This window comes from Apus apus, chromosome 5 (assembly GCF_020740795.1).
Source record: "Apus apus isolate bApuApu2 chromosome 5, bApuApu2.pri.cur, whole genome shotgun sequence".
NCBI classification, from domain to species: Eukaryota; Metazoa; Chordata; class Aves; order Apodiformes; family Apodidae; genus Apus; species Apus apus.
In genome coordinates this window covers 24,995,491-25,010,982 of record NC_067286.1, presented here as the reverse complement: position 1 = coordinate 25,010,982, position 15,492 = coordinate 24,995,491, and the positions used below count along the sequence as shown (strand labels likewise).

At 39.6% G+C, this 15,492-nt stretch overlaps 1 protein-coding gene and 1 non-coding gene across 5 annotated transcripts in view; both read right to left on the bottom strand.

Annotated features, from left to right (window-relative positions):
• Positions 1-694: 694 nt before the first annotated feature.
• CKAP5 (cytoskeleton associated protein 5) overlaps positions 695-15,492 on the bottom strand; it is a 55,965-nt gene continuing 41,167 nt past the window's right edge. For 3 of the 4 annotated variants that reach the window (XM_051621047.1, XM_051621046.1, XM_051621048.1), the window contains exons 29-45: positions 14,834-14,983; positions 14,257-14,460; positions 12,886-13,021; positions 11,906-12,099; positions 10,327-10,499; positions 10,090-10,113; positions 9,048-9,221; positions 8,507-8,627; positions 7,646-7,825; positions 7,002-7,189; positions 6,518-6,593; positions 5,561-5,749; positions 5,320-5,457; positions 4,710-4,793; positions 4,453-4,612; positions 2,616-2,770; positions 695-1,427 (exon numbers count right to left, since the gene is read on the bottom strand). In XM_051621047.1, coding sequence (XP_051477007.1) covers positions 1,173-1,427; positions 2,616-2,770; positions 4,453-4,612; positions 4,710-4,793; positions 5,320-5,457; positions 5,561-5,749; positions 6,518-6,593; positions 7,002-7,189; positions 7,646-7,825; positions 8,507-8,627; positions 9,048-9,221; positions 10,090-10,113; positions 10,327-10,499; positions 11,906-12,099; positions 12,886-13,021; positions 14,257-14,460; positions 14,834-14,983 — 2,601 coding nt within the window. In that variant the 3' untranslated portion in view covers positions 695-1,172. The remainder of the gene's footprint in view (positions 1,428-2,615; positions 2,771-4,452; positions 4,613-4,709; positions 4,794-5,319; positions 5,458-5,560; positions 5,750-6,517; positions 6,594-7,001; positions 7,190-7,645; positions 7,826-8,506; positions 8,628-9,047; positions 9,222-10,089; positions 10,114-10,326; positions 10,500-11,905; positions 12,100-12,885; positions 13,022-14,256; positions 14,461-14,833; positions 14,984-15,492) is intronic. The other variant, XM_051621049.1, reaches the window with a different exon arrangement.
• LOC127386124 (small nucleolar RNA SNORD67) lies at positions 8,351-8,461 on the bottom strand. Its single transcript, XR_007889816.1, has one exon. It is a non-coding gene; the product is annotated as a small nucleolar RNA SNORD67 (small nucleolar RNA).

The following is a 15,492-nucleotide window of genomic DNA, read 5'->3' as shown; positions in this document are numbered from 1 at the left end:
ACATGAAAGGGCTAGAAAGGCTATACAATGTATGACTTAATCTTCCTAATTGTTGCTTCTGAAAAAGGCTAATCTGAAGTCACTCTTACAAAAAAGCAGCGGCTGCAGATTAGCACTACCAGGTGTCTTAGTTACACAAAATAGTAGTTTGCTAATTTCAGATATTTAAGAGCAAAAAGAATGTGGTGGTGAGGTCTACCTGCACTTGAAAACTGCATGAGAAAGACTGCTTAACCAAATGAGCTCAGGATAAATTAATCCACTGACAGCAAATCACTGCTAATCTACTCCGAATCAACAGCAGCAGGCTCCCCCCCAAAGAAAGCACCTGTACACAGGTGGGATTATGCTTAACCTGGATAGAGGCATCACAAGGCATCACAAGGACTAGATAGTTTAAATTAAGCATTTCAGCAAACTAAATATTCTCAACTTACTCTCAAGCTACAGAAATATATCCAAAACAAAACAAAAAACACTATATGAAAAATGCACTACTGCTCATAGAACTAAGAGTGCAAGGTGTCAGGACTGCACCCAGAGATAGTTTACGTTCATTTTCCTTATAACCTATCCATACCCAAAGGTTCATGTCAAGAATAGCTTAGTTCAGTTTCCAGGTCCCCAGTCACTAACATTCAGGAATAGAGTGACTTCTCTAACCAGCAGTCACTGCTGTTCCTACAGAGGCTGGTATAGTTAATGCAAACTTTATTTACAAAAGACACTTAAATTAGTTACTTCATGCCATGTGTCCATATAGAATCAACAGTTCAAGGATTACATGGAGAAGAATTCACAAAATTAAAAGTGATTGCACTAAAGATTATCTAAGAGTTAAGAACTAGGAAAAGATCTTAAAGACAATTTTACAAATAAAAAAACAAGTTATGAGAAACTAGTCTGAGCAAGAGGATGGTTGTTTACAGGTCTGTACACTAAAACTAATACACAGACAGCCTTCTATGGTCAAAGAGATGCTTGCTGAGAAGCAGAGTATGTACAAATACTTGTGCCACAATGACTCAACCCCCCAAAATCCACTGTATTATACATAAACCAGTTTGTATACATTAGGCCTAAATGAGGCCATTTAACTATGAAGACTTCTAGTTTAGTAAACTAAAGCTGAAGACAGCCCAAGCGACAGTGATGCTTTCCCTCTTGCATCTCTATTTGCGACTGCTTTTTATTCTCTCCAATCTTTTTTTCAAGTCATCAATATTAGCTGCTGCAGAAGAGGGTGAAGCCAGGGTAGTTCCAATGCCAGAGGAATGAGTCTGATTGGAGTCCAGGTCCAGGTGTTGGTACTGCTCCCGTGACTCACGGAGCTGGGAGAGCTTACTGTGAAGCATATCTGTAGAAGATGCAACTGTAGGGACTGCTGGTTTAGAGAGCAGAGACGTCAGAGGTGGTCTGTCTTCCTGCTACAGGGGAGGACAGGGAAATGTTAAGATAAATAGCGGCAAAAGCCATAGCCAATAGCTTTTCATTTTCACAAGAAGCACTAAAACCAGAGGAAAGAGGAGCAATACAACACAGGTGATCTGGAGCGATAAGTCAGCTGCCATCAAAATCAGAACCCTGCAAAGCTAACTGCAATACTCAATTCTTATCATTCAAGCAGTTCATGTTTGATGTCAGTAGGGACACAAATGAACTTCAAAGACCACAAAAATTCACAGTAGACCAGTGTTTTACTGAGACAGCCTGCTGCAGTCTTAAACAACCTGAATTCTACTACCACAAGAGCAAAGTCCATGCCAGTGTGCAGCATCAACAGCCAGTGAGTTTTCTAGTTAAATGAAAAGAGGAAACTTGGATTGACTGGCAAGCTCTACCTTGCCAAAGACTTAAAATGTCAATTCACTGTTCTTTTACCAATTGATGTTTCCATCTGCATTAATTACCTTCTTACTAACAACTAGGAAACACTTTCCCACCTCAGAGCTGATACACAAGTTTGTGTTAAAGGTTAAAAGAGTTGTGTGCCTGGATCACTGTTTCTAGAGTGAACATCACTTCTCATGTGCCTTTAGTGTAGACTTCAGTCATCAGCACTAGATTCCTAACATATGGATCACTGAACTGTTCGAAATTTTGGCCCACATTTCCAAAACTAAGCTCATTCAGTATTTCTGTGCATTAGTACCCATACACCCAAAAATATATAAAACTTTATTAAAAGTCTTCATTCAGGTCTTGTAGTTGTTTCAGAGCAGAAAAATCCAGATTTTCCACATCACTCAACTCAAACAGCTGTCAATATATGTTCACCTTAGAGAACAGTAATTATCTGAGCCCTTCTGAGACTCAACTATGTGGTAAGGGAAGATACCAAACTACAAGACTGTAGAAACAACTTGCATGTACAACAGTGCTGTAAACAAAGTGAACTTAATCATAAACCCATTTGGCCAAATAATGAGTTTAAAGCCATTTACACTAGGCATGGTGACATGCCATGAATATCTGGGACATGCAGTATAATGAAAGATCATCAATTCTGATTGGAACATGCCTTTTGCACAGAAAAAACAATCCACTTGCATTCTTAAAAAAAGTGCAAATGAAGTGCCTCCCTTGGGCACATTTACAAATGTAAAGTACAATACCTTTGCATTGTCAAGGCCACACCGCTGCCTGAGGATTTTTAATCTTTCCAAGTAAACTGAAGGCCCCACTTCCTCCCCATTTGTGTTTCCTAGAGATGAAGATACAGCATGGGTAGAAGCAGGAACACAGGTTCCCTCCATCTGAGAAGAAAGTCCTGGAGGATGAGGGAAGGGGGGAGGGAAAAACAGTTTAAGAAGTCAAATTAAAAAGAGAGTAAGCCTCTTGGTCAGTTCCTTGAAATAAGATATACTGGATGAAAAACCAAGCTATAAACTACAAAGATTTGTGCATTTCTTAATATAGGCATATCAGCCCTTTCATTTCCTTGCAAGAATGACAATTGAAAACCAAGAAAAGAAATGGAGCCATTTAAGAAGTGGCAGCACAGCAGCTCCAGAACTAGTGCTGAGGCTGACAGCTGAAGACAGTGGAAGTGAGAGGAAGATGCTGGTGTAGATCAGCAGTAACCATGATGTCAAGAGAGAACAGCAATTGACAGGATGGGGGGTATTTGGAGTCTTCTGTTTTTTTCTGAATTTAGTAGTACTTCTGGGCAGAAGTACTCACCACTGCTTCTAACCCCTCTTTACCTCTCCCTTCAGGCAACCTAAAGCTGCTGCTTCTTCAAATTCAATCTAAAATAGCCATTTCCGGAAGGCACGTAAGCATGGTTTTTATGATTTCTCTACCAAAATCCTAGGAAAGGTTTATACACTATAAAAAGCACCTTTCAGTTCTGAAATGATTAGCTAGTCCTAAGGTTTAGAGTGGACAGAGATTTATCTTCACTAGTTTACTGTAGGGTATTTAAAATAGATAAAAGAATTAAGTTTAAGCATTTATACTTTAGCATATATAAAGCACTGTTGCAAGATGGAACAGTATCCTTTATTATATCAAAATATTATAGTTAGAGAGGGGGGAAAAAAAAAAAGACAAATACGGGGCACAAAAATTGTCTTGAAATCTCTGTGCATTTCTTGATTGTACAGACTGAGGATGAGAGGTAGAATTTTTCTGCCCCACCTAGTCAGACACATTTAGGAGGTTCCAAAAGAAACTTACATTGTCTTCCTAAAGTAATTTACAATACAGGGATAGGAGAGGGAACAGTGGCAGGAGAAAAGCCTAAAGCCTAACAGGACACCATGAAATGTGAAAGAAATTAAATGCAAAGGTAGTTTGGCCAGACTGTGTATCATTTTTTACTGTCAGTTAATAATATGTCAGATTCCCCCCTAATACTGCATTAAGATTGTGCTTATCTGCAATGAAAAAGACTATCCAGCTAAGTGTTTTACAGTAATTTATCCAGTTAAAAAGCTGACATATTGGAAAGGGGACATCACAAAGACTGCTATAAAACCAGTTCAAGATACTTTACAATAAACTTTTCAATTCCACGGTAAACAATACTCTATCAAAAAAACCTCCTGTACCATTTTAGTAACCCAAAGGTAAAAGGAGAACCTGACAGCTGCTGCTGTTACAGTCCAGCTGTATACTTTGCAGAAACAGCTCTTGATATCAGACACATGAAACATAAGCCAATGGTCAGCCCACACTACAGGATAAAAATTAGAACCACTTGCTTACGAAGCCTTTCAGATGCCTTCTACATTTAGTGACAATTGTCATAACAATTTTTTTTGTAAGCCAAGAATGCATAGTCCCTGCAAACGATGCCTCATGAAGCAACACAAGTGCCAAGAAAACATGTGACTCACTTTGAGAATCCATAAACACCTGCAAATATTAGTTACTACAAAGGACATGTATCTACTGTTCTTATATCTCTGCTTCTCATAAATCAGTTGAATTTGCTATAAAATGTACCTGTAGAAGCAGCAATGCGTCCTTTCCCCTCCCGCTCTGTTTCTATCAGCCGGAGGCCTCTTTCCACATAGCTCTGGAAAAACTGAGAGGAGTTTTTCAGGAAGGGCTCAATGTCTGCATCAGAATATTTCTTTTTGTATTCATACAGCTCTGCCAGACCCTGAAGAGGAGGGAAGAGTTCCTGTGCATTACTTCAACTGCTGCATACACCATCCTAGTGTATCATGCCCTCTTCCTTGCAGGAAGGAAATACTTACCTCCTTAGTGTTCTCCTTGGAGCCAATCTTCTTAAATATTTCTGCCAAAATATCATTAACTTTGGCCTTCGAAGCCTTTTCCTCCTAAATAAATAAAGGAGACTTCTAAAATGAAGCGAATAAAAATGAAGGGAAGCTAGACAAACCCACAGAGCCCTCAGACCTGCTATCTGGAGAGAGATCTTCCACAATGAAGAAAACCTTGAAGTGATTAGGTTTTTACAAAGCCACTGTTCACTCAGAATGAGTAAAGATATCCTCAAGCTGTAGGACTCCTTCTGAAAAGCCAGTGTTTAAAATTGACTTTGGGTATGGTTAACCTTTAGTAGATCAAATGCAGTATCAGGCAGCATAAAACCTGTGGTGCATACTTGAACATCCTGGAAAGCACTTAGTCCTGGGATATTGCACAGAATATTCCGGTAGTAACAGGAACACTCTGAAAGTTCCCAAAACAGCCAAAAATAAAACTAGAAGAGTATTTCCAACACTAGTTGCATGCTGGAAAAGAAATGACAATTTAATATTCCACAATCACAAAAATCAAGCTTGTTTCCTAAATAAATTGCCTTAGATTCCCTCTCCCTACCAACACATTTACATTACTTACTATGCGAGAAGCCCCTTTTTCTGTATCCTTATCGGCTTTGCTTCCACTCTGGTCCATGGAGTGTTTCACTACTCTACACAGGTGAGCCTCCAGCTCAGACTCATTTTTGTTGTCTATCATTGTTAAATGATCTAAGATCTAAAAGGAGAAAAAAAGGGAATACACACACACACAAAAAGGAAAAGCTTTAGAGACTGCACAAACATCCAGTTTAAAATACATGACTAGTGACTCCTCTAACCTTGGGCCCTTTCAGCTTGCACAGGGTGTGAAGCAGAGTCTTCAGTGTCCTTATAGGAAACTCACTCTTGCATTGTTTCAGCTTCTCTTTGGGAAAGATCTTCATGAAAATGTGGATATCCAGTAGAATACGATCCAGATTGATACTGTTAATGGTTTCTGGAAGAAGACGCACCATTCTCCACAGACACTGGAATGAGAGGCTGACTCAAAATCCAGACAACTCAAGGAAGAAGCATTTAATTATGTAAGGAGAGATGATACAAAACAATCATTGAGCCATTTCACTCTGCTACCACAGACACGCACTGTGCCTGTCTGCTCAAGCAATACTTGCACTGGTACCTACTTTCTTTGCGACTACCATTACTGTTACCCAGATCCTTCTTTAGAACTGGTGCATATAAGAAGTGCTGACCCCTCTACCAATAATAGGAGCCTGACTGCTTTCCCTGAAGAAGCTTCAGCAGATAATGGATACATGCTATGTACACACACACAGAGCATGACTTCTTTAGGTTTAACCTCATTAAGAATGCCTAAGTCGTCTTTAAAAATCATGCAAGTGACAAAAGGGTGTTTTATTATTAAAAAAAAAAAAAAAAAGAGATGACACTCATGTTTGATATGCAGACATCTGCCTGTCCCTAGAGATGCCAAAATACAGAGCAGCTCCAGCCTGGGACTGTTTGAATCCCTAGTACAGTGCTCTGCATAAGCAAATAAGCACAAGAGGTGACTGCACCTTCTGTATGGAGTTTGCATTAGCTTCTGTAAACTATCAGCAGGTGTTAAGCTCCCTCCTGGCATACATGACATCACCATATGTAACATCTAATTATAAGACTATAATTACGAGAGCTATAAGAAATCCATCAAGTTATGTTTTTTAAGTATCTGTTCTTTCAGCTAAGTTGATTCAGATTAAGTAAGTTCAAAACCTCTACTACAGGCTTACCTTCATAACTAGTTCTGAAAACTTAGGAGAGCTGGCTGTTGCTAGCAGACTGTCTTGGAGCAAAACAAGCAGAGCACTAGAAGGAATAAATGTATAACAGTTACACAGGAAAAGTGCTACACACACAAAAAAAGATGCCAACTCCCCCCACAGAATATCCCAACCAGAGACTAGGGTTAGTCCAGCAGTTGATGCCATTTTGTGTAACAGCTCCTTCCTTCTTTCTAGTATGTTACAAGGGTTTAAGAGGCAGTCTGCTAAACTACAAAGCAGATACAATCATACTGAACTGGTTCATTTAGCCTGCCTCCAGTTGTGCAGTCAAGTTCTGACCACCACTGACCATAAGTGATAATTCTTCATTAGCCAGCTGAATCAAGCATCATTTTCTGCTTACAGAAGGACTAACAAACTCAGCCATTTAAGAACACACAAGAACGGGTGGGTGAAGAGAAGCAGTAACTGTGCAATTTTCATTATATACCTCAAGATGTTGGTCTGGTCAGACTTTTCCAGAACTTTCACTACCAAGAGGTTGACTGATCGGATGACCTGCTCACCCTCCTCAAGGTCTTCAACCCGAGAATCCAGCATTAAAGTAATAAGACCATGCATTAGGTCCTTCAGCACACCAGTGGAGGCCTCTCGAGCCAGACTCTCTATCTGAAATAGCTAGAAATGGAAGACAGCATAAGAAGTTTTCCCGGCATGCAATGCTTGAATGGAGAGATTTCTGTAGGCTACACTGTCAAACCACTTGACAACCCCCTCTCCCCCAAGTGTTAAACAATAAAAAAGCAACCAGGGAACTTACTTCTACTAGGTGACTTCTGAAAACACTTAGGCCACCAATTAAGCACTCAAAATATAAAGAATATTAAACCAAAGCTTAATAAAAGTATTAGAGTGGCTGTGTTCTGTAGAAGCAACAAGGAGACCTTTTTCCCTTTCCCCGTTTCTCATCCCCACTCCTTCTCTGAAGGTGCACTGATGAGCAGACAATTAGCAACAAAGCTTACTATTAAGTCTTGTTTATGAAGGTAAGTACAGGACAAATATTCCATTATCTTCCAGCTTGTGCACAGAAATTATTTGCTCTTCACCATAACTTCTAGGTCAAAGCCTTACCGAGATCATGCTCCCAATAATACAGCTGTAAAGTTTGACTATCTCATCTTTATCTAGCTTCTCATCTGCCATGTGCGTGTTGTAGATTAGTCGAAGCTGCATAAATGTAGCTATTAGGAACTGGTCAATGTGGCCAGACATAGCTTCTGCTTTGTCTTCCTGTCTGAGAACCTCATCAATCTAAGATTTAAAAACAACACAACCAAGTCAACATAATGCAAGCAGTGCAAAATCAATACAATTTCAAAACTTTTCTATAGGAAAGGTCTTGCCCATACCAGTCAATTTGACAAGGCACTTGCGTTCTAAGCTTTCACCTAAAATCAGTATCCACAGACATCTGTTGCTAAGCGCAATATAAGCAATTACTGATGTTTTAGAGAATTGCAACCCTATCCTGTACACAAATGAAAACATGAGATGCTGCATTATGAATTCTGGAATTAACAGCTTTATGAAATCTTCTGGATAAAATACTTCCAAGGAGTTAAAGCCACCCTGGAAATATGTAAAAGCTATGAGGCAAGAGAATTATTTTGCTGATGATCTGTAAAACAGTTTACATTTAAAACTTCAAACTGGCTTAACTGGCTTTTTCAAACTTACAGCAGAGATACTTGACAAAAGCAGATAGGCTTTTTTCCCCCCTTAGTGCTTCTGTGTTAAGAGTCTATTCCATCATGCAAATGGAGTTTCTGTTACTAAAGCGAGTCAGATGGCCCCTGTGCACTCAGTTTTGTCATCAGGGAGATTCTGAGCAGAGTCCACGTCACCTGACATGATTGCTCCACCACAGTGCAACTCATCACCCTCGCAGACAGTTTAGTACAGTGTGATTAGTTGCCACCTTAATTCACTCACCTGTGCCAGAGCCTGGATACTTGTATTTATATCACCACTGGCTACTTGGGAAATGACAAAATTGATAGTAGAAGCTGTGTTACTGTGCATGTCATCAAAGTGTGGAGACACAGCACGGATTCTAAACAGATGAAAACAGGGTTCATTACTCTTCAGAGAGACAGATCTAATTTACGCTGAACTGCTCTATTTCAGTGAGTTTAGAGACAAGGGAAAAGGATTTAATTTTTCACAGAGGACACTAAAGGAAGGAATAAATACTTTTAATGTGTCTATTGCACTACTTGTAAAGACAGTGATGATGCATTTACAAAATTAAGATTTTTACTGTAAAATCACATAAGCACAACTCAGGTTTTCCATTAGAAATAATTGCTCTTCAGATCCCAGAACAGTACACTTTGACATCTCTCCAAATTAGCTGACACTATGTTTCTTGTGTAAACAAGTCTTAAAGCAGAAACTAACATGGTAAATTCTGCTTCTCAAAATAGATTAAGTAGCCCTACTGGTTTCATTCAGTAGTTAAAACTAGACTTACTTGGGCTCAGGAATCAAGACTGGCTCGAAGATGTCATCTAGTTTGTGCTGTACAAGTGCTGGCATCTCACATCTGACAGTACCATTGTCATTTTCAATTTCATCAAGATCCAGCTGAAATTCCCGTGGAACTGTATGTGCTGTCTCCGAGTGAGAGCCCATGTTGCGATTTTGACTGTAGAAACCAGGAGAGATGTGTTTATTACATATACCCAAGAGGCAAGAGTACCAGCACTAGCATCCATTGGTAGCCCTAATACTCTCATAATAAATAACACAGACTTTGAAGTTTTGATTTTATCCAAGCCACCTAGTAACCCCTTTTGTAGGCCAGAAGAGCAGCTGCTAGTTACTTGCCTTCCTAGTTTCTCTCATATCTCACCACGAGGACCCCTGCATCTGCGATAGGGATGCAGCACTGGTTCATTTTGAAAGTTACGCAGCACAGTTTAAAGTAGCATTAATGGAATATAGTGTTCAAGTTCAGGAGTGGCTTTTTCTTTTTTTAAATGATGAATAGGATGTGTAGCAATCTCACAAGCTCATCTGAACCCAGGACTCCCACCACCCCACATGACTTGTGCTGCGTATTAGATTTTCCAAGGAAACGTTTAATACACAGTTATCAACAGGGACTTTTATTCCAAGATATTGAGCCAATACAAGGAATTTTGGTTTTGTTTCTGGTACTATTGCTCCAGGCTCTATGATTTACACACGCTCATACAGTTCTGTGCTGCATGTCTGCTCTAAGAAGTTAAGAACAGGGTCCAATCTACAACAAGTGTAATGTAATGCACAGGAAGTTCTCCCAATATTTCTAACAGCTGCCTAACATGGAACTGCCATGCCTGCATGTTGTTTGATCTAGTCACCTTGGCAGACACCCATATTCTTGGTTCCTTTGTTTTCTCTAAGTCAGAGACCTGTAAATAACCTAGAATTGGCCATGGTAAAGCTGTCACCCTCAGGAAAGGATGAGTAGGATAGAAATTGAAAGATACAAGAACCTTGCTACCAAGTAGTTAGTGGGCAGTACTTACATCCTATAAGTGCGATACATAATTCTGTCCATGGAGAAGCAGTGAAAAAAGGCACAAGACCATTTAGAAAGATTTCAAGACAGACAAGACAAAAAAAACTTTCAGACATTTTGATTTATACTATTTGGCCAATTTTTACATGCAGAGATGATGATACAAGAACTAAAAGAACATCACCAGACGTGATATTAGCACATACACTGGGCAAGCTACAGACCACAGTGGATCATCACATACTTGAGTTTGGAGGACATGTCCTCAGCCGGTCCCTTCCGCAGCATGCTAGCGTTAGCGCTGATGTTCTGAGCACGCTGAGGTTTCTCCTCTGCCTGCCTCACTGGAGCAGCAGATGGTCTCTTGGCTGACCGTTTTATTCTTTCCTCCAGCATGCTCATGTCCTTCTCAGAAAGCTGTAATACACAATGCTTTCACTCAGTTGCCCTTGTATAGATTTTAGAAATCTCTGTCACTTACAGAAGGTACACCATTTATTACCCCATATTGAAGTTCTCTAACACCAAGGGTAGGGACTATCAACATAACCATCTAGCAGCAATCTAAGGTTACCCTAGAAAGTCAGATTCTACTTCAGGAGCTAATTAACCCATATGGACAAGATGTAATACTGAATGCAGCTATTTCTAGCCCACATAATTTCCAAGAAACAAGTATTCTGGAATTCAAGCATGGGTACTATCACATGTTTCTTGTTGTCGCTTGTGTTCCTGCAGAAAAAAAAACAATGAAAGAAACCCCCACCCACCTCTCTATGTCCCCTATTAGGAGCCCAGGCAATGCTTTAACACTATGGACCCTGCCACAGAAGCCAGGGTCATTCTAACAGTTGGCCCATTCAGTGTACCCATAAGGGAAGCTCTACACAAGGTAAACTAACTGAACACTCCAACTCATGCAGTGAAAAGAATCATATTTATCTGTTTATCTACAGGACTGATGCTTACGAATCACTACATCTGAACAAAAGCAGCAGTGACAATTTTGTATAACGTACTCTCCAACATCCCTATGATTTGGAAAAGCCATATATTTTGGGACTAGATAGACCACAGTGAAGCTCAGAAAGCCATAGTTAGAAAAGGCTGAATGGTTCCAGTGCTACAGTTTTTTCTTAACCTTAAAACCCAAAAGCAAGTGGACTATACAACACTGAGGAGGAGGCAGACTGCACTATGAAATATAGTTAAAATAAGATGGGAATTGAAAATGTTAATTAAAATCCAACATTGCCATGGAGATGATTAGCAGAGAAAACAAGTCACAATAAATTTCAACATATCATGAAGTTGGAAAGAAATAAAAAAAAAGTCAGCCCTGTTTCCCTGCTCATCATACTCCATAAAATATCCCTCCAATAGTTTGCATGCACTATGACATATAACACAACACAATAGATTAGTATAGGCATTAACGTATCTATCATATTCCAACCAGTTTAAGTGCTGCTAGAGACATTACCAGGACAAGTGTTACCTATACATTTGACTACTCAGAAAGTTACCCTTTCTAAACAATTTAATTCCCATGGAAGTAATTGTTTTGCTCATTTCTTCCAATTTATTTTTTCATTCATTAACACCCAGGTGATTTATCCAACAATCAGGAATTAACAAGCTAATTTTTAGAGGATCCAAAGGTGTAGCAAGTTCTTTTCAATGTTACAAAATGCTCTTGACACAAACAGCAAGATGCACCGTGACCAATCACAAGCAAAGCACTGCTAGTCCCCTATAAAAATGTAAGGATTTGGAAAAAAAAAAAAGGTTCAGAAATAAATCTTATTCCCAGTTACACTCACATTTCCAATCAGCTTGAACACTTGGTCACCATGAACATTATAGACAGTCACAATGGTGTTCAGTGCAGCGTTGCGCACCGTGTTGTCCCTGTCACCAATATGAGTTGCCATTTCTTTTAAGGCTTTCCCTGGAGTTGGCTGGCATACATTCATGCCGTATGATTCAACCAGACATCCAAGCTCTTCCAAGCATTCTAAAGGAAGGAAACGACAGATGCACGTTCAGGTTCAATGCTGCTGGGAAGAGAGCCCTCCCAACGGCTGCGTTCCTTGCACAACTTGAGCATTCACAGTAGAGAAGTGTCAATAAGAATGCTGATGATAGGTATACTCCAAGTGATTTATGTTCAGACTGCATCACACAGATTGCACCTAAAAGCTGCCAGTCATCCCATTACCCTTCAAACTTTTTACATTACTGTATATGAGCAATACTATAGTTACCATCACATCTAGGTAGTTTAGACAGTTGTGAGCTTGCAATGATGTATTATGTATTAGTTTAACTTCCTGGTTCTATCAGGATGAGATCTTTTCAAGGTGACTTGTTTAAACTACAAACACCACACCACAAATAATTTCTATAATGAAGCTGAGACAGATGTACAGTGTTTCTTCCCCAATTCTTGATCACATTAACTGACTGCCTTAATCACTTGGACAATGGTACTGTCACTGTTCTCCCCAGTACTGTTTCACTAAGACATCAAGCCTACTCAAGGGAGACTCAATCTTAATGCTATAGTGTAATTTAACAGACTGCTCATCTTTGGAAGGTATAAAGGCACCAAGAATAAAACCCAAGATGACACTACTTTAAAATCTAATCCTTTAAACACTTAGAAGCATTCACATAAAACGCTACACGTGTAGGCAAATCTTGCATTCCACCAAATATTCTTATGCTGGGTTTTTCAAGATGCAAACCAAAGCCATTTCAAGCACTTTGCAATTGCCTGATTAATCCTGCCATTTCCCACCTGCACGCTGCTTTGAGTTTTTGGATTTTGTCCCCTCCATGATGAAAGTGAACATCTTGCTGGCTGGATAGATAAGACACATCCTGTTCAGAATAGCACGAACATCCTTGCGGATGACATCTTTTGGTTCTCCTACCTAGCAGAAAAATTAAAAATCAAAAGGGAATAAATACAGATTATTTTAAACAGTTTCATGATACTGCTGATTAGCCTAAATAATGTTATGAGAGCCAGAATTGTTCTGCATGCAAAAAACCCTTTCAGTTAATGGCTTTTAGAGGCAAATACACAAAAAAGAACCACAGAATCACAGAAGTGGGAAAAGACCCATAAGATCATAAAATCCAACCATTAACCTTGTACTGCCCAGTCCACCACTATTCTATGTCTCTAAGCACCACAAGTGTTTTAAACACCTCCAGGGATGGTGACTCAACCCCTTCCCTGGTCAGCCTGTTACAGTGCTTGATTACCCTTTCAGTGAAGAAATTTCTTCTAATACACAATCTAAACCTCCCCTGGTGTAACTCAAGGCCATTTCCTCATGTCCTATTCAGTTGATATTTGGGAAAATAAGCTTCTACACCTCCCTACAATCTTCTCCCAGGTAGTTGTAGAGAGTGATAAGGTCCCTTCTGAGCCTTCTTTTCTCCAGACTAAACAACCCCAGTTCCTTCAGATGATCCTCATAAGACTTGTTCTCCAAACCCTTCACTAGCTTGGTTGCCCTTCTCTGGAGTTGAGCCAACACCTCGATGACTTTGTAGTGAGTGGCACAAAACACAGTATTTGAGATGCTGCCTCACCAGTGCCAAGTACAGGGGGACAATCACTTCCCTGCTCCTGCAGGCCACACTATTCCTGATACAAGCCACGATGCTGCTGGCCTTCTTGGCCACTTGGGCACACTGTTGGTTCATATTCAGCCAGCTGTTGACAAATACCCCCAGGTCCTTATCCTCTGGGAAGCTTTCCAGCCACTCTTCCCCAAGCCTGCAGCATTGCATGGGTTGTTGTGACACAAGTGCAGGACCCAGCACTTGGCCTTGTTAAAACTCATACAGTTGGTCCTGGCCTATCAAGCCTGTCCAGGTCCCTCTGCAGAGCCTTCCTACCCTGGAGCAGTTCAACACTCTTACCCAATTTGGTGTGTCTACAAACTTACTGAGGGAGCACTCAATACCCTCATTCAGACCACTGATAATGACATTAAACAAAACTGGCCCCAAAGCTGAGCCCTGGAGAACACCACTTGCGACTGGCCATCAACTGGATTTAACTCCATTCACAATATATTTGGAACGAGAATACTGCAGTGTTTGATGGTATCTTGCTCTATTCCTCATGAAGTTTCTGTACAATGAACTGTACCTTCAGGATAAGATATGGGATGAAAGAGGATGCTTCATTTTCAGTAAGGTGATACTCCTCTTGACTCAGCAAATTGAAAAGCAATTTAAGGTATTCAAGTGCTTTCATCAAAACACTTGTGTTGGTATCAAAGAACCGCAGGGTAAGCCATTTTAAGATCAGATCCAGGCAGCTGATAACTCCATCTTTTTCACTCTCCACGTGCTTGAAGTGAAAGAAAAAAAGAAAGGAGGTTGGGCAAAATGAAACAGACTGTTCAAAAAAGAAGAGAACATGGAAAAGTTATGCCTGATAAGACAGTCTACATTTATTGGATGATTCCTAGAATCCTAAGTACTCAAATTTAATTTATACAGCTTTCTGAAATTCTAAGAGAATTCTCCAGTGAGGAAATTTTCCCTTCTCCCAAGAAACAATATTAATAGCAACTTCCTCTGATGTCTATATATGTTAATATTTCAGCTTCACAGAACAATGACTCCTGGCTTCTCAGAGAATTCTGATTTAATTTAAGCAGAATTTTTCATAGAAGAGTAATCCTATACAACATTTTCTAGTACCACAGATCAAAACTCACCTCAATCATAACAGCTAGTGCTTTGTTGTGATGCTGGAAGTCTGCATGAAACATCTCATCCTGTAGCCATTTTGCCACACAGCTGGACATCTGAGTTTTTAGCTGCTCAATATATTCATCACGGGGAGTAGTGAAATTCCATTTTAACACCTGCAAAAGGAAACATTTGGAACTCAAAGCAATACCTTTACTTCCTGAAAGAATCTGCAAGTCACACCCCTTTTAATTTGGCTTTAGAATCTTTTTTCAAAGTTTCATTATCAATGAGTAATGGGAAAAATTCAACTGTGTTTGCTCACCTTGGCTTACATGAAAAATTTTCTCTATGCAGAAAATTAATTACTGTCCCTTAAAGTGTTGTGGGTTTTTTTTAAGCTACAGATGGGCCTAATTACTAGCAAGTTACAAATAACATGCATGTTTTAAGTAACAGAATTCCCCTAAAAAGCCATAACTTGGTAAGTGGTACTGTTCAAAATAAGCATATTAAAGCTTTTAGAATGTATCCTAGAATTGTAAAATTAAAGTTTACCATTTTCAGGTAAAAACTTGATGGTACTTCACATCTAAAGACCATCCCATGGAAGGTGTAAAAAGGCTTTTGTCATTCATGAGAGTGTATAAATGCACAACATTTGGAAATCAGAAGAGAAACACCA